At 37.9% G+C, this 19,071-nt stretch overlaps 1 protein-coding gene across 1 annotated transcript in view; it reads left to right on the plus strand.

Moving 5' to 3' along the window:
- LTK (leukocyte receptor tyrosine kinase) overlaps positions 1 to 19,071 on the plus strand; it is an 80,212-nt gene that overhangs the window by 24,235 nt on the left and 36,906 nt on the right. The window contains exons 9-11 of the mRNA XM_032213506.1: positions 3,313 to 3,485; positions 12,086 to 12,180; positions 18,783 to 18,884. Coding sequence (XP_032069397.1) covers positions 3,313 to 3,485; positions 12,086 to 12,180; positions 18,783 to 18,884 — 370 coding nt within the window. The remainder of the gene's footprint in view (positions 1 to 3,312; positions 3,486 to 12,085; positions 12,181 to 18,782; positions 18,885 to 19,071) is intronic.

The raw sequence follows: 19,071 nt of genomic DNA on the forward strand, positions 1-19,071 counted from the left end.
TTTCTCAAGCAAGAGCTCCAAGTCCAGGAAACCCCAAATCATTCACCAGTTCTATCCATGGGAGTGCTGGAAAGAGTCATTGGGGAGCAACCTGCTAAGAAGAGATATTGAAATCCAGCCATCGTCCTGAAGAGCTGAACGTCCAAAGGCATCCTCACATCAGTTCTGAGGCCTTTTTGGCATTCGCCTGCTGATGACCGCTTCTCTTTCTAAACAGGCACTTTACTCTGCTTAAGTGCAAGTGCATTGCCACAGGTTGATGGCATGGCTTGCCCTCTGCTGCCAGCTAAGCAGGTGATTCAGCATCCCTGCATTAAAATATGTTTTACGTCCTTGCCTCTGCTGACTCACTTCTTCCAGTGGATGAAAACCCAAATGTGGACGTTTGTCTCCACTCTCCTTCCTTACAACTGCTTTTAAAATTAAATTACAGCAAAACAGATAACGCATTACTCCTAAGATAGAAAAGGGAGTGGCGTGAGACAGCCAGACAGGTTAACCAGTTCCAGACACAGCAGTCCTGGCTTATCTCTTTCTTTCTTCAGATCCAGAATGTCTCTGCTGAAACATGCATTCTCAAATGCCTAACACCCCAACTCTGCTCTGTGCCCCCACATTATTCCACCTATCCTCAGGCAACAGCAGCTGGAGCATGCCCATGGAAAGGCTTTGCAAGAAACTAACCCAAGCCACAAAATAACAGCCTAATCACAGCCCTCAGAACACCTGCAAATGAGAATGCTCGAAATAACATTGTTTTGTTCTGCAAACCATGATCCAAGGTTGTGGGCATGTGAAACAAAACTCAACTTAGAACAACCTCTTCGAAGTTGAAAAGTTTCAAAGTAAACCAGCTTGCACACCTCTACTCCCAAATTCTTTTCTGTGGCCAACGATCACATCATGAATTATACGAAAGAAAGAAATAGTTGCAGGTATTAGAATCAAAGGTCTCTTCAGACAAACTTTGGGCTACCTTGGTGTTATAATCAAAGTTGGAAAAGTGTTCATGCAACTGAAATACAGAAGTGGGATGATTGAGTAACAGCAGATTCAACTCTGGTATGAAAAAGACACCCACCCACCCCAAACACTTTATCCCAGTGACAACATAGAGACCCCTTTCATTTGAATTAGCAAGGTCTGATTAAGAAGCGTAGAAATAGCAGGATATTAGATCAGCTTTAAATTTGCGCATAATACCCTGATTTGTTCTAAAGCTAGTTACCATAGTTTCTCAGCTTGGATGGAATAGATAACTATGATAAGAGATGTCTGGATTTCTATCCTCTTGCTCTAAAGAAAGAAACAACCAAAGGGAGGACAAGTATAGACAAAAGGCTTATTCATAGATTAGCTTATTAAGCCTTTGCCTACTTCTGCCCTATGAAAATGATACAAGGATTCTGAAGTAGGATCTTTCTCTCATTCCTGTCATTGAACCAAACTCTCTCCTTATACAAGCCCAGTTATTCAATTCTCTTGCCTTGTTTATTTCATTCTCCTCTCAAACGGAAAGGTTTACCAAAAAGCTGGATAAGTAATTATCTTTTAAGTTAAAAATATATTAATTTGTCATACTCAATGTGAAACTGTAACTCATTTGTAACATATTGCTCTCCTGGATGTTTTGACTGTAGAAATACTTAAAATAAAATAAAGAAATGTAACATAAATAGTAGATAGGCTGCATTAAGACTGGCCATCTGAAAAATCCAACAAGGAAAGAAAATAGCAATCCACTTATGCATGTAAGGCTGTGATGGTTTTGTATGTTCCAGGGATTTTTAAATATTAGATTAATCAGCAATTCATATCCTAATAGTTCAGCTAGCTCCCCCTTTCCCCACCTCAGAGAAGAGAAAATGAGTTCAGGTAGTCCTTGATTTATGGCCACAATTGAACTCGAAACTTTTGTTTAGCAAGGCAATTGTTAAGTGATGTGCCCCATTTTATGACCTTTTTGGTCCTGGTTATTAAGCAAATCATTACAGTTGTTAAGTGAATCATGCGGTTAAGTGAATCTGAATTCCCCCATTGGCTTTGCTTGTCAGAAGTTCCCTAGGAAGGTTGCAGATCACAATCCCAGAACCTCAGGACATTAGAACCATCATAAGATCATGCCAGTTATCAAGCACCCATTGTTTGATCACTTACCTTTACAAAGGTGGTCACAAGTCACTTTTTTTCATTGTTGTTATAACTTTGAATGGTGTCCCAAAGGTGCTTTGTCAGGAGGCAATTGAGCTTTCTGTTTTTTTCTTTGAAGACGGTTAGCTTCTCATCCAAGAACTTCTTCAATTCGGGCTGTGTGTGTCTTAACTGTTCTGATTCTGGTTCTGCCAGTTTATTGTTCCTGATGGCTGACTCTGTAGCAGTGAGGAGATCTACAACTGGTAGCTCTTCTGGTGTTACTGCAAAATTCAGTCCCCCAATGCCTTTTGAAAAAGCAACTTTGGGACAACCATGACCTGAGAATCTCCATAGACAAAAAAAAAATGGTTGTAAGTTAAGGACTATGAATACACATAGATTGAAAGGCAGACATTTTTTCCTCTCTTGTATCCATGTAGAATGATAATGATTATGGCATTGATCAGCTGTAATGTTTCATGCATCTGATCTGATGAAGTAGATGTTAATCCATGGGAGTTAAAACTATAATAAATACATGTAAACTTTCTTTCAACTTCTGCTCCAACTTACCCAACAGTGACATGGGTGGCATATAAATTTAACTAACTCATTATATTGTAATTAATTATATAGTGACACATTTTCATTAAGTTCTTCTCTGATACATGATGGTGACAATGTTGCCTTCACTCTGGAGCAAAAAGTACATATATTGGCCTGGCATTTTTTCAAGGGGTTTTCATTTTTGCCCAAATTAGAGGAAACAGAGCATAAACTGAGATCACACAGCTTCCTGTACACATATCAGCTCATTCATTGCTTCCTCCATATGCCTGCAGTAATGGATATCCTTTCTGGGTAGCTTTTTTTTGTAAGATTTTCAAAACCAGAAATTTTGGTTCCACTTTATATGTGATAAAAATCATAAAGGCAGAATGGCGCCTGGCTAATGAATGTACAAATGCTTGAGTCAAGATTTCTTTTTATATTTCTCATCTTCATGTGATTCATTCCCAGGAAATTGTGTGATGTTATTTTTATGAAGCTCATAACAGGATCCCCTCTGAATATAAAACTTTTTAATGTCTGAACCAAGGTTATAGTCCTCAAATATAGTGCTTATAAAGGACCTCATTTACAGCCTTTGTCTGTCTCACCACTTTATCTTCACTTTAGGTCCAATTCTCAGCATATGTTTTTGGCAATTACAATGGCACCATTTCATTCACTGTACAAGAAGATGAAGGAGCAACCAATGGCAGTACGGCACTACAAATATGGGAAAAATCAGGGAGCTGGAGTGATCATTGGTTTCTCATAACTTTGGAAATGCCAAGCCTTCAGAACAGGTAATTATAGCATCAGGAATATTTTTATTTATTTAGTTAGTTAGTTTGTCAAACATGTATGAGGTAACAGGCATACGCATAAACATGGACATGAAGACAGGAAATGGGGACAGTAGGACAGGGATGGTAGGCATGTTGGTGCGCTTATGCACGCCCCCTTACAGACCTCTTAAGAATGGGATGAGGTCCATGGTAGACAGTTTAAAGTTATGGGGGTTAGAGGATGTAACAACAGAGTCAGGTAGTCCATTCCAGGCATTGACCACTCTGTTGCTGAAGTCATATTTTCTGCAATCGAGTTTGGAGCAGTTTTCCTTGAGTTTGTATCTATTGTTTGCCTGTGTATTATTGCGGTTGAAGCTGAAGTAGTCATTGACAGGTAGGACATTGTAGCAGACAATTTTGTGTACTACGCTCAGGTCAGATGATAGATGGCGTAGTTCTAGGTTGTCCAAGCCCAAAATTTCAAACCTGGTGGCATAAGGTATTCTATTGTGAGCAGAGGAACGGAGGACTCTTCTCATGAAGTTCCTCTGGACTCACTCAATTGCATTAGTGTCCGATATACAGTGTGGATTCCAGACAGACGAGCTGTACTTGAGAATTAGTCTGGCAAAGGTTTTGTAAGCCCTAGTTTGCAGTACAATGTTACTGGAGAAGAAGCTTTGCGAAATTAGGTTAACAACTCTTAATGCCTTTTTGGCAATGCTATTATAGTGAGCTCTGGGGCTTAGATTGTTTGAGATGAGTACTCCTAGGTCTTTGACAGAATGAGGGTCATGTAAGAGGTTGTATCCGCCCAGCTTGTATTTGGTGATTTTTGAAATATTCATCATTACTATCATTACCTGTGCATTTCTTATCTATATGGGTTGTGACTTTCAAGGGGGATTATGTGACAATAGATGGAGGATTCCTAGACAGTGTCTTCCTCCCATGTCCTCCAAGCAAGCTTGCTAGTTTGTCACAAAAGTATGCTATTGCGTAACCCGATAAGAAGCCTGGGCATCCTTTGTTTTTTCCCCTAAACATTATTTATCTTACAAAGCATAGATGCAAAGTTCTATCTCTTATACAGCTTAGGGGAGGAGGGAGGACTGAGAAGGACAGAGGAGGAAATTGCAAGTGGGAAGGAAGGTGAGATTTACAAGGGCCAAGGTGGAAGAGAAAGAGAAGATAGCTTCTGGTTTTTAGAGCACCTACTGTATGGTAGCAGAGAGAGCATCAAAAGCAACATAAGTCTGCCATCTTTTTGCAACCTGCAGAATTTTAGGAACAATTAAAAGCTTCCAATTACCAATAGAAGAAAATATCAGGGTTGAACTCTGGAGTCTTGGTGTCCTATGAGCTTGGTAGATTGATGATGTTACCTAGTTTGGTAATGAAATGTTTGAAATAAACCACCAAGCTTGGAGAACACCAAGGACCTTGCATAATCTAATTAATTAAACACAATTTTGTTTCCTACTCTATTCCCCACACCCTCCTGATTTTGTGAAAGAGTGGCTTTCTTCAAAATGAAATCCGGATTTTAGTGACTAACAAAAAGGAAGCAAGAGCATTCTTCCAATAAATATGTGGTTTTAAATTATCTTGGTTTTTTACTCATTTCCTATTAATGGGTTTATTTTATCATGTAAACTACTATTTTAATTTTATCTTATACATAAGATTAAATTTAAATTATTAAAAGTAAAGTATATGTTTATTCCTTGCTCATTCTTACCCCTAGTGTAGTCTTTAATTTTATTAATAGGGGAGGCACATACATTTATTTTATAGGGTCAAGCTATTGCAAACTTTGAAAACCCCTGCCCTACATTGTACCATCCATGTGCAAGATACTTTTCCAAAGGAAAAAAAAATTGTTTTAAGAATTTTACCATGTAAAGTCATAATACAGGATGGAGAAGGAAATTGAATAAGAATATATGTGTGCTTTAATACATGTTCTTAAGACATCATCACAAGGAAACTGCCCCAACGTTGAAAGTAACTCTGGACTTCTGGGGCCCACAACATGAACAATTTATTTCTCACTTGTGTTGTGATGCGGTTTTAAACTGTTACTAAGCTGGGGTTTGTGGAGTTAATAGTGGGGCTGTGCTTAATTTCCCCCAAGAAAGGAATTCTTGCCTCACACCTTCTCCCACCTGCTGAACTTCAAATCCTAGGAGAAATGCTAACTTGCACATAGACACACACCAATAGTCCAGACAAAGCAAGCAAAGGTGAAAATTAGTTCTTTTTAGCACTGGAAGAACTTGTCTGCAAAGTATCATGCTGGAGTTACTTTCTCTCTTGTCTTTTGTCTGCAGTGGAAGGTATCTTTTACCCCAGAACTTCAGCACAGTTCATTTTTGTTGATTAGAATTTCAAGTCAGCAGAAGTGAAGACAAACGTGGATTGTCTTTAATTGCTTCTGAAAGTTTGGTGAATGGAGAGTGTAGTAATGTGAAAATTTTCCTAGACTTAGTGAGGATTGAAGAGGTGGTGAGAGGGAGGAGGGAGGGTGGGAGAGAGAGAGAGAGAGAGAGAGAGAGAGAGAGAGAGAGAGAGAGAGAGAGAGAGAGAGAGAGAGAGAGAGAGAGAGAGAGACAGAGACAGAAACAGAGACAGAGACATACACACAGAGACACAATCCAAAATGGTATGTAATGCAGGCATGGGATCCTACCAGTTTAACAACCAGTTTGCAGAGTGTGCGCTTCACATGTGTGCGCAGTTCACAGGAAAACAACTGAAGGGCGGAAATCCACTCTGCTGCGCCTATCAGCTGGGCTAAAAAACAAAGAAATATAGGTAGGTATTGCCCAGGGTTATGCTGACCCATCTGAGCGAACCGGTTTGTTCTCAGCTGATCTTCAGAGCAAGCAGTTCACCCGGACCTGGCCGAACCAGCAGAATGCCACTCCTGATGTAATGGCTTTAGGATGGGGTTTCAAACATAGTGTTCTGAAGAGAATACTAGGTATTATTGAAAGGAAGTAGGGTTGAAGAAGGGCCCACAGTCTTTTACGTGCTTACATGAATCCTAGGATAGAAACTGCAAGACAAGACTGAGAAGGAAACCAAAGTGAAAACTGTACTTGTCAACCAATAGTTATGAATTGACCATTGAGGAAGATAAACCTTTCAAGTTGCATACTTGGCTCTTGGGGATTTCAATGATGTAGTTTCCTAGGTAGCAGCATGGAAGGATCTTGTCATCACTTTCATTAAATAACCTACAAGTCTTATAAAAGTCTTCCTCCAATAGAAAGCTCCTGGAATTCTTCTCTATTCCAGTCCAAACTCTGAACATTTGAAGAAGTCCTGAATTCTGCTAATTGTTGCTGATGAATCTCTGTCTATACAAACATATACACACCAAACATTTTCTGTGACTGTTGCAATCAACTGTTCTTTAGGCTTATTCAATTCCTTTGAAAAAAGTTTGTATTACCACTATTGTAACTAATTGGAGATCATAGGTTGTGTGTGTGAGAGAGAAAATGCCATGGCACTATATATCCAACAAAGTGCAACTCCACAGTGGCAAGTGCAAACCTATTGTAATAATTATTGTCCTATTGATAAAGGTAGTGAAGGAAAGTGTTGCCATAGCAACACGGCCTACTCTGTGTTTTTCCTGCTGCTGTGCTGATTGGATATATAATGTTGTTGCTAGAAGCAAAATGTTGTCATTGTTCACTTATTCAGTGATAAAGAAAAGAGTAACATATCTTTGGCAAAGGATGTTATCTCCCACTGTTCACAAATCTCTAAATTTATCTCCTTTTTGGAGCCTATACTGCAAAGCTACATAACTTTTTCATGTTCAAAATCATTACTTGGTGCTCCAGGTAAGGGAAATGATGAAGTAGATTTCTCCAAAAGACCAGAGACACAGGGGTGACAACTGACAGGCTGGCAAAAAGTTCAGACCAATGGAAATTCTCCAGATAAGAAGATGAGAAATTAGCCACTTGTGGTCTGGATAGTTACTCCATACAAGTTAGCCACAGTATAGGGGTTATCCTGTGGGTATAGGCACTGGGAAATGAGGAAGCAATCATGCTTTCAACTATGACAGGGCTTTTAAGGTCACCACATTTTCTAATCATCCTTGGATTTACAATTATTTTACAGCTAAAAGTGATCTTCCAAACAAGTTTGAAAAGCTATCTGATGAATAAAATTTCATGCCCTAATAAAAGAAAAGCTAACTAGCAGCTTAAAGAATGTAAGGTATCTAAAATAAGTGGCCAAAAGCTAAATAATAATTTAAGAAAGTTTTAAATAGATTAATGGACTGGATAAATTTGGAATATTGGGACATTTGTTAAGATCTTTAATTGTGGAAACAAGCCAGTTTCTCCATGGGAACATGAATTGCTTAATCTATCAGAAAAGAGATCATTGACTGAAAATTTAAAAAAAACAAAGCAACCTCCCTCCCCGAGACTTCATAAATATACAGATGGACCACCGATTGCTACAAAATTTCAGGCAAGAAAAATGACAAGCAAAGATATGACACTGGAGACATTTCAAAGGATTCTTGAAGAATTAGGAGATAAACTTATAACTATAATTTGACAGCAATAATTTCTGCACATGTAAGCGTATTTTTTTGGGAAAAATAAAGAACAATTGAACAATGTGACAGATAACCAACTGCCAACAGAAAACCATCTGATGTACAAGCAGGATTTCATAAAAAAAAAACACATGATCATATGATTATATTGCCAATCTACATTGGATGATGGAAAAAGCAAAAGAAGACCTCAACATATGCTTTATTGATTACACAAAAGCCTTCAACTATGTTGACCATGGCAAACTTTGGAACTGCCTGAAAGAATTGGGAATATCACCACACCACATCCAACTCATCCAGTTATTCTATTCTGATCGGGCAGCTATTGTTATGAACAGAATATGGAGACACAAAATGGTTCAGAATTGGAAAAGGCACTCAGCAAGGTTGCATCCTGTCACCTACACTATTCAACATGCACACAGAAATAGTTATTAGAAATGCTCATGTGGAGGAGTCTACCACTGGGGTTAAAATCAGTAGTAGGAATATCAACAACCTCCTATATGCAGATAATACAATATTGCTAACAGAAAACAAGGAGGATCTGGAGTGGCTAATCCTGAGAGTCAAAGATGAAAGTGAAAAATTTGGGCTGCACTTTTAACATCAAGAAAAAAAAGATAATGTCAACTGCAGGGAAGACACAGGTCAGAATGCAGATCAACAATGAGACCATAGAAACAGTAAGGGAATTCATCTTCCTGGGCTCTAAAATCAACCAAAGTCATGACTGTTGGCCTCAGATCAGAAGAAACTGGAAGAACTGCAATGTCTGGTATGAATAACATCTGGAAAATCACAATTAAATGAAGAGTAGTTAATGTAATAATTTTTCCAATTGCTTTTTATGGCTGTGAAACTTGGACTCTGAAACAGGCAGACAGAGAAGGGTGGATGCATTTGAACTGTGGTGCTGAAGGCAACTATTACACAACCCATGACTGCAAAAATAATGAACAAAACAATGAACAAAGAAGTCCTAGACCAGTGATGGCTAACCTTTTTGCCACTGCATGCCAAAAGCAGGGGGAGCATGGGGGGGTCGTGCACGGGCGTACCCACACCTATAATTTTATGTGCGTGCCCCCCTGTGTGCATGCGCGTGTGACTCCCACCCACCCCCTGCTTTTGGCATGCGATGGACCCATTTTTTGACCTGCCCAGGCTCCAGAGGCTTTCTGGGAGCCTGGGGAGGGTGAAAACGGCCTCCCCTGGAGGCCCTCCGGAGGGAGAAAAACGGCCCAATGTGCAAACTAGAAGTTTGTTCCCGAACTTTTAGTTTGCGCGTTGGGTTATTTTTCACCCTCTGGAGGCTTCCCTGAAAATGGCCAAAAATGAAGGCCAAAGTCAGCTGGCTGACAGGGCAACGCCTTGTGTGCCCTAACAAATGGCTCCACGTGCCACCTGTGGCATACATGCCATAGGTTCGCCATCATGGTCCTAGACTGAACCTCACTTGAAGCCAAGACTGTCATACATTGTTCATGTCATGGAAGCTGACTCACTCGAAAAGTCAATCATGTTGGGAGTGATCATCAGAAAAAGGAGAAACGGCTGTCCTAGTACCTACTGGCAGGACACTAAAGGATGACACTAGGATGACCATGGCAGATCTGATGGAGACAGTGATTGACAGAGGAGTTTGGAAAGTACTGATCCGTTGAATGGCTGAGGGTCAGACACAACTGAATGGCTGCTGCTGCTGATGACAACAGATAATAATATGGAAGAATGTCCATAGATAAAGAGGAGATACAAATTCTAACTGATGGAGAAATATTGGAAAATAAAGAAATTGTAAGACAGAGGTGACAGAGTGGAAATACGAATGACAAATCAAAAGATGCAAAAGGGCTCAAGCAAGAATTTATTTTGGATTTACAAAAGAGGTTTTCTAAAACCTCAGAAATGTTTGAGATGCAAGAAATAATGTTCACTTTCTAGTCATTTATATCATTTCTCATTTATGCTTTTTTAAGCATTACAGTTTAGAAACAATAATCTCACTGAAGCTGCCTGCAGTTACAGTATTGGAGTTTAAGGTGTGCACTTTAGCTCTCCCGTATTGTTGCAGCAGGACTGAGTCCATAATATAGAAGAGTAAAAATTTCAAAATTACTCTCATAGAAGGTTACTCCAAAGAGAGAGAGATTATATAGAGTATATAAAAATAAGTGCATTTTTACAGATCACAAGATAGATTGTAACTGGCTTTGTAAGATGACTGATGCCCCAGTTTAGAGTTTTAAAAAGAAGATTTTTCAAAGCAAATCATTGTATTCATGCACAGATAAAAAGGCTTAACATTAACTTCGTTAGCAGTACTCAGGCAAAGCAAATTAAAGGATTTTAACCAAGTCCTAAATTACAAACTTCTCTATCCCCATACAAAATAAACTCTAGAAACAGATGCTTCTTCTATTCTACTAATCACCTAGACATTTCCTGCTTCTGGAACCTCACTATAAATAGGGGCTCGAGAAGAATAGCCTCATCTCTTGTCTTTCTGCCCTAGTGTTGACTTTCTTGTTTCTCTCTATTCCCCAAGATATGTACTGCAATCATCCTATACAGAAAGAGATGGTTTGCGGGATTTGACCCCGTACGTGACATAGTCCAGAACACTTCTGAATCCATGTTAATTAAAACTCATAAGTCATGTAATTGTTATTTAACTTGGACAGCTGGGATACCAGGCTTGGAGGCCTGCCTTTCATAGCACAAATGGACTAAAAAGAAAGCTGCTTTTTATATGGAAAACTTGGCTTTATAGCCATAGCAGCTAAATACGTACCCTGATTGGGCACAATCTTGTTTAATATTTAAGAGGATACACCAGCTGGGAATTCTAAGATATGCAATCCACACAGATTGCAATACACATCAGCTTCCATCATCATCGTCATCATCATCATCATCATCATCATCATCATCATCATCATCATCATTATATACTTTATTCATTAAATATGAAACTCAGCCAACTGAACATTCAAAAATGCATTACAAATACCTTTGACTGGTGCTAATAGTTGATACGGTTTACTGCCAGTGTCCTAGGTATCAACCAAATACCTTCTTAAAATATAAGATGTTGTGAGTATCATTATTATACAATTGTATCACAGCGGCCAGTTGTTTTGCCGGATTTGGCATTGGTTACTCGTTGGGCCCCACCCAGGGGCCTAGTACATCGTAACATATTTTTGTAATATGCGTGCAGATCCAAGCAGTGCGGCTTTTTGCATTTGACTGATGGTGATTTTGTCAATTTTTAACTGTTTTAAATGTAATTCCAGTGCTTTTGGAATAGCACCCAGTGTGCCGATTACCACTGGAATTACCACTGCTGGTTTGTGCCATAATCGTTGAACTTCGAGTTTTAAATCCTGGTATTTTGCGATTTTTTCATATTCCTTCTCGTTGACCCTGCTATCACCTGGTATTGTGATGTCAATTGTGCCGCAATTTATAATGTCTGCACGATTTTTTTACAGCAGCTGAGTATGTGATCAACAGTTTCATCAGCTTCTTTGCAAAGTCTGCATTTGGCATCATCAGAAGATTTTTCGATTTTGGCCTTAATGGCATTTGTGTTGTTGTTGTTATTGTTGTTGTTGTTGTTGTTGTTAGTGTTATTATTGTTATTATTGGCTGTCCATTTTACCATAGGGTAACTCTGGGCAGCTTACAATCATAAAAAACATTTTAAGATTTTAGTCCTTAAAATGCCACATGACTCTTAATTGGTTCTGTTGTAACAGGCAATTTTGGGAGGTTTATTTCAAAAACTCTAATATATTTGTTTTCATGGAGCTATGAAATGCGCTAAAGTAAGGAGCACCCTTATTATTTTTTCAAACAGTATTGCAGATTTACAGCTCCCGTTTTAATTAGTATCCTTTTTGAAATTGTTCATTTTCATGTTTATTTATTGACTTCTATTCTGTAGGTTAATTTTTTTTAATATCTCTTTTTTGCTCTCCCAATATGTTTTGTTAAAAAAAAAAAGCTTTCATCTGGAGCTTCTCGCTAATTGGGGTTGGAATTCACAAGCTGATATTGCTGTGGACAACATAACTTTTGGTCTGGACTGCTTCTCTAATGGTGAGTTATTTCTAATTAAGGAAGTGCTATGCTCTGAGAGTATAAAAGCAAGCAATTATTACTTCTACATACAATTTTTCCCCCATAAGCATTTTCTAAATGTAACATATGTGAAATGTCTTTAGAAATAATTGCCACAATAAAGCAAATTAAATGGTAAGCCAGGTTTTTTTCCCCCTTGAGATCAGAAGGCCTCTTCTGTGGTAATATTTTAATTAGCCAAATAATGTATATTCATAGTCCATAGCTAGTGCATACCAACATTATGCCACTGAAATATGGTAGCAATCTATTAAATGTCTGTGGAGATTCTCAGTCATCCAAGTCATGATTGTCCCAAAAGTGCTTTTTCAAAAGTCAACTGCTTTCTGGTTTTTTTTGAAAATGTTTCACTTCTCAGAACTGAAGGAACTTCTTGGTTGAGAAGCAAAACATCTTCAAAGAAAAACAAAATCCAGTTCCCTTTTGAAAAAGCACCATTGGGACAATTTATCAAATAATAATTTGGTAGAAAATGTCTGTGTTACTGTCAGATGGGTTTAAAAGTGGGAAAAGGGAAGAGAAATCCCCCATACCAAGAAAAACTGGCTCGAAATCCCTAACCCCACTTGAGATATCTCTGCTGCCTTACTGCTTTATTTCTTGATTCTTCTGCATTTAAAACCTGCCCAAATCTCCACCCTGTGTTTGCACTGCACAAGAAGCTGAACTTTGAACCAAGGAAATACTTTAAAAGTTACTCTGTGCGGTGGGCACGATCTTCAGTTCTTCTCAACCTTTGGAATTTCTCCCCTCTTTTTGTGCCCACAGCAAATCATTACCAGTTGCTGCCTCTCCTTTGATAGAGTAGCTTTGATAACCCATAATCATGTTTGATTGGGTTCTCCTCCCCCGCTTTTTTTTCACAGTGAAAGAAAAAATAGAGGAATGGAATATAAGCTGGGTTTTAAATTGTTTTATAAGTTACATTATAAACATACAAAAAATGTTAGAAAATTAAGGGAAAAAAGTGGAGAGAAAGAGAGAGAAGCTATGATCTCCAAGTATTTTACAAAATACAGGGGAAAAAAGACAACATTTTACATTTCATAACATTTCAATTCAATTCATCCACCGTGGGAATTAGTATGTTTTCCCATCTATGTGCATATAAGATTCTCACCGCTGTCAAGATATACAATAACAAAGTTCCAAATTTTATTTCACGTTCTTCGTCCATCAAATCTAAATGGATAACTTCTGGTTGCAATTTTATATTTATTTTAAGAATCCTGTGAATTAAAGTAAAAGTCTGGTCCCAGTATTTCTTTGTCACAAATCTACCAGAGATGATAAAAAATACTCTCTTATCAGTTGAATTTCCAATTACATTTGAAACTCCTATATACATTTTTGACAATTTTTCAGATGTTAAATACCAACAATGCATCATCTTATTTTTTTAAAAAAAATCAAATTATTATTCAGTAAAATTTCAGTCCATTAGTCCACCTGTAATTCCACTGTTCAAACATTATATTATCACCAAAATTCTTTACCCATTGGATCATACAATGTTTAACATATTAATTTTCCAAATTCAGTGTAGACAAGAGTTTATAAATCTATATAAATCATATAAATGTCCATCATTGGCACACAACACAATTTTAAACTCGGTTTTTGTACTCAAAAGCATGACTTTTCTTATCTAGTTAATCTTTCTTTTAATTCTAAATAGTGAACTAATATCAAATATAGGAGGTCCTTGTTGGTCTCTAAGCGTGATTGTTTTCTGCCAGATGTTTTGTTACCCAAACCAAGTAACATCATCAGTGAGCAGTGATGATGTTACATAGTTTGGCTAATGAAATATCTGCAAGAAAACAACCAGGCTCAGAGAGCACCAAGGACCCCTTATTTCGACCCTGAGCTACAAATATTTTCCTTTATTAATGTCAAATATGCCATTGCAACTCCAATCCTTCTTTCAACTTCAAATTCATTCATTTCATTTCATTTATTAAATTTATAGGCCGCCCAATCCCGGAGGACTCCGGGCAGCTTACAACGAAAGAAGAAAAAAGAAAAGCAAAATAAATTTTAAAAAGTAGTTTAAAATTCACAACACACATACGTTCTAATCGGGGCTGGACCTTAACACTAAGGTCAACAGCCCCAGGCCTGCCGGAACAGCCAGGTTTTAACGGCTTTCCTGAAGGCCATGAGAGTGGGTAAGGTCCGGACCTCTGGGGGTAGCTGATTCCACAGGGTCGGAATTGAGTTCTCCTTGAGTAGGACATCATATCTCACTATAGATCCACCCCGACTGGCATACATCACATTAGAAAAGGCTGTTGTACAAGTAAGACAGCATGTTTCTTTTTAAAATACCAGAATATATCAATAAGGTGATATTTTAAAAAACATTCAGGCTCACTGATGCTCCCTGAATTTCTATAAGCTGTATTGTTTTCCTTCAGAGAAGAAGGCTGTTTGTTCATCTCTTCTAATTCAATTACATTTTGGAGAAACCCAGCAGCTTTCTGTAATAAAATTACATCCTTCTTTGCCAAGAGAGACTTTGGAGATCCCTGACAGTTCCAATTAATTAATCAGGCAAAGAGTCTGAAGTTTTGCAGGAGGGAAGTGGGAGGAAGAGGAAGGAAGGAAGGAAACAGAGCCGTAAGAAAGCTTAATTTTCTTTTTGCTAAGATGGAAGTATTTATTTCCCTCATGCGTTCCGGCTATTTAACTCATCTCCTTTCATTACAGAAAATGTTTTGTAGTTTGTATGAATCAGAAGGAGTGGCTGAGGAGTTGAATGATATTTCACTGCTACAGCTTGTGAAAATGCAGTTTTGATTAGCTGATAATGAATGCTTTTTCTATTGCTTAGTGTAGTTCCCTGATTAACAGTCTGGACCCAGAATCTGTTGATTAGAAAAATGCCTCGGTTGCTACTTCCCACTTCAGCTTATAATACTTCTGTATTACTAACTTTATTTTATAAGCTTTGCTGCTGAAAATCTCTGTGGAAGTTGTGCATGAGAGGTAAGCACAGAGTTGGTATTCAGTGGGTTCTGACCAGTTCTGGAGAACCAGTAGCAGAAATTTTGAGTAGTTTGAAGAATCGGGAAATACCACCTCTGATTGGCCCCACCCCCATCTATTCTCTGCCTCCCGAGTCCCAGCTGATCGGGAGGGAATGGGGATTTTACAGTATCCTTCCCCTGCCACGCCCACCAAGTCATGCCTACCAAGCCATGCCACGCCCACCAAGCCACAGAACAGGTAGTAAAAATTTTTGAATCCAACCACTGGGTAAGCAGGTGCTACAATTAGATTTAATTTCCTCTTAATTTCTTCTGTTAACAGATGCCCTTCTGTTAACATCAAGTCAGCCTTGTGCCCTAGATAGCCACTGCACGGGTTACCGCCAATGCTTTCTTTTCTGAGACTAGCAACCCATATTGATCTGAAACCAGTTTGGAGAGAAGCATCCTTATCTCTTTCCAGAAGCATCCCTATTTTGACACAGATAGTTTTCAGCTTGGTGGTGGTATTTTACCTTGCTTGAATCTATCTACTGATAGCTTGTATAAAAGTGAAATGTGATATGGCCCATCTCCAGGAACTTCAAAAATTTAATCAGGTAAGATCATAAGCAGGTCATAAGCAGAACCATCCTTTGATCTAATCCATAAGATGTTGTGTTAATGCAGTGGAACACAGTAGTACTTGACATTTAATATAATTATTGAATAGTAACAGTAAATTAAAAGTAACAATGATGAAGAATAAGTGGGAATTTGGCTATGTAGAGGCAAGGGAGGTAAATTGTGAAAAGAAATGTGGGTAAAGCTTTATCAAATTCGCTGTTACTATTCAAACTTAAAAAAAAAGAAAGAAGCTATGCCTTGCTTTGTGCATGAAATAATTAGTTTATAGAAGCCAGTCATATTCGAATTGGCCTTCAAATTCTTTTAAAAATTGCAGATGGAACTCTCATCCAATGATACAAATTATATGCAATGAAAGGTACTAACATCCTGACCAGCTTAAAGTGTGACTCAGCCTTCCTGAGCACTATGAAGCAATATATAAATACTATTGCTTTAGAACTGACTATAGAATCTTAGAAGTTATAGAATTCAACAATTATCACTGAGTCTAGGAACATGGTTGCTTTATTACTGAGATAGTGAGAAAACCCTTACAATTTGAATCTTGTTCAGAAAAGGAGGAAAAGTTATTTAAACATGGAGAACTGCCCGAGGACAATTGGTTTGAGATATTGCTCCGTTAAAGACTTGAGCAAGCATACAAACCAAGGCAATAGTCCAAAGTTAAATCCAACTGTTGGATTTACAACAGTTGACTAAGTTGATTTGTATCTCTGGGTGTCAGCAACTGTGTTGGAAATATTTCATGATTTTTAGCATCTTAAAAATAATAACCAAAGGCCAAGGAGTTCAATAACTTCTTTGTGCTCAGTTATAAGTACCACTATTTGGCTTTTCTTTAATCTTCATAGTTTATTTTACATTAATTTCATTTTTATCACGGCCGTGACAAAACAATTATCCAGCACAAATCAGTTCCATTGTCATCCACTGAGTATTCGCAAACTGAATAACACTACATGAGAAATCCTGCCTATTTAGTTCCACTACCTCCTAGTCTGTATCTATAAGGGACTTTTTTGGGCATGCAAAAAGAGAAAATTGTGGAGGCATTTCATACAATCCTTCCTACTGATCTTCATTTGGCTCTTACTCTAGGGGAAAAAAAGATCAAAGAGCCCTTGTGAATTTTACTCCGCTAGTTATTGCTGACTATAAGGGGTGATGCATATCTCCATTTCATTGCTGTCTGAAGATGTTTCTGTGGTGTTGTGGCCACCGTGATGATATGGAGTGCTGTTATCTTTCCACTGAACTGATACCTATTTATCTACTTGCATCTACATGCTTTCAAACTGCTAGGTTGGCAGGCAGGAGCTAGGACAAGTATGGGAGCTCATTCTGTCACTTGGAGCTCAGATCTCAAATCTGGGCTTCCAGCTTTCCAGCCAATAAGCCCAGCATCTTAATCACTGAGCCACCTTGCCACCTTTTAATTATCATCTGCTGACAGTTGTTTCCAGTATCCTTGTTCCAGCATGATACTTGGGAAATTTTCTAGGCCTCACCAGAGAAATTGTTTATAGCTTTCTCTGGCAAGGAGGGGAAGAGCGGGGAAAGTTAATTATTTCTGCCAGTGTTCGGCGTCTGTCAAGAACAAAAATGCTTTATATAGTACAAAATTTCAGATAACTAACACGGGGGGCTAAAAGGTTGCCCTATGGTTTCTGTCCTTATAATACTGCAATAGATTACACTCAATAAATTGGGAGAAACAAATGTAAGTATATTGCATTAGGGATTTTCATCCAGAGTTACCACCATAAGTAGAATTTATGTTTACAGTAGATGATACCCCAATTATTTCTGTAGCTAATGTCTTCCTCCACCCCAAAATACATACAAAGAATTAAAAAACCTTAAGTTTTAACCAATGATCAATGCTCATTAAAGTGGGACATTATTATTAATAGTAAAACTGCACTTATCAATCTCTTTGTGCATTTTGTTTTCATTATCATTATCATATGTTCAGTTGGTAATTGCCCAAAACATGTACACATCTTAAGACTTTCACCTCCGAATTTATAGTTATTAAATCAGTTTCTTTTAGTGCTGCATCCTACCTCAGGCTGGAGGCTCACGGGCCAGATGTGTCACATACACGCCACGCCTACCCTGGCTTCGCAATGGCAAAAAACATCACAATACATCACAATATGTCATGTGACATGATTGAGTTTGACATCCATGATCTATGCTATTTGTTTTATTAAGGCTTCTGTACTAATGTTCAGGCATTGATGGTTTTCCTGGGAAAACATAATGTGGTAGTTTTTAGTGTTTTCCGTTACATTGCTGTATGAATTTATTTTATTCGCATCACTGCAGATGCCATTACAACTGTTTCAGACTTCACTCTGTGACTGTGGTTGCTACTGGTAAAAGATCTGCTTTCTATATGGCAGATGGTTATTTACTGGCAAAATTAGGTTACCAAATGACAACATTGTCCTTGGGGAGACAAGGCAATTATTTTTCCAGTTCAGTAACAATTCTTGCTACTACATACAAATCATCGCAATATTTTAGAAAGAATAAAATCAACATTTTGCTAAGCCAAATGCAAAATTGCTGTGGGCTTGCAGTGAGTAGGAAGAGAAGCAAAACCAGCATTTCAATCTAAACGGGGTTCATAAAAACAGGAGAAAATGCAAAATGATCTGTGTTTCATATTAATCCATGTTAATTATTAGTGACAGAATTTGGACAGCTGTAGAGATAGAAAGAAATGACTTTGCTGTGTCATTTTTTTTCAGGTTTCCTAGTTCCACTTGTACAAGATTAACATTTTTTAAATATTTATTTCTGAAGTTTTACAAATAGAATTTCTTAATTTTAGGCAAAAAAAAAAATTCTGCACCTGATTTTTTTTCCCCAAATCCAAACCTTTTCTTCTTCTGTCATTTCATTTCACTCATTCTCAAATTCTGGCAGGAAGAAAACAAAGCCACTCTGATGGAGAGCAGCACTACTCATTGGCAATTGATAGATTGGATGAGCGTCTTTTTAACCCTTTGGAAGAACCTCTTCTTTTAGGTGACTATTACTATCTACCCACTTCATTTATAACTAATTTATTGCTAAGATTTTCTCATAGTGAACTTATTATTCTCATAATGCTAATTCCAGCATAGTTACTGACATAATGCTAAATCTAGGCATCGGAAGTAAAACAGCTTTTGAACAACATTGCAGTTATAGAAAGCTACAGGAACTATTTAGA

Source organism: Thamnophis elegans, chromosome 1 (genome assembly GCF_009769535.1).
Source record: "Thamnophis elegans isolate rThaEle1 chromosome 1, rThaEle1.pri, whole genome shotgun sequence".
Lineage (NCBI taxonomy): Eukaryota > Metazoa > Chordata > Lepidosauria > Squamata > Colubridae > Thamnophis > Thamnophis elegans.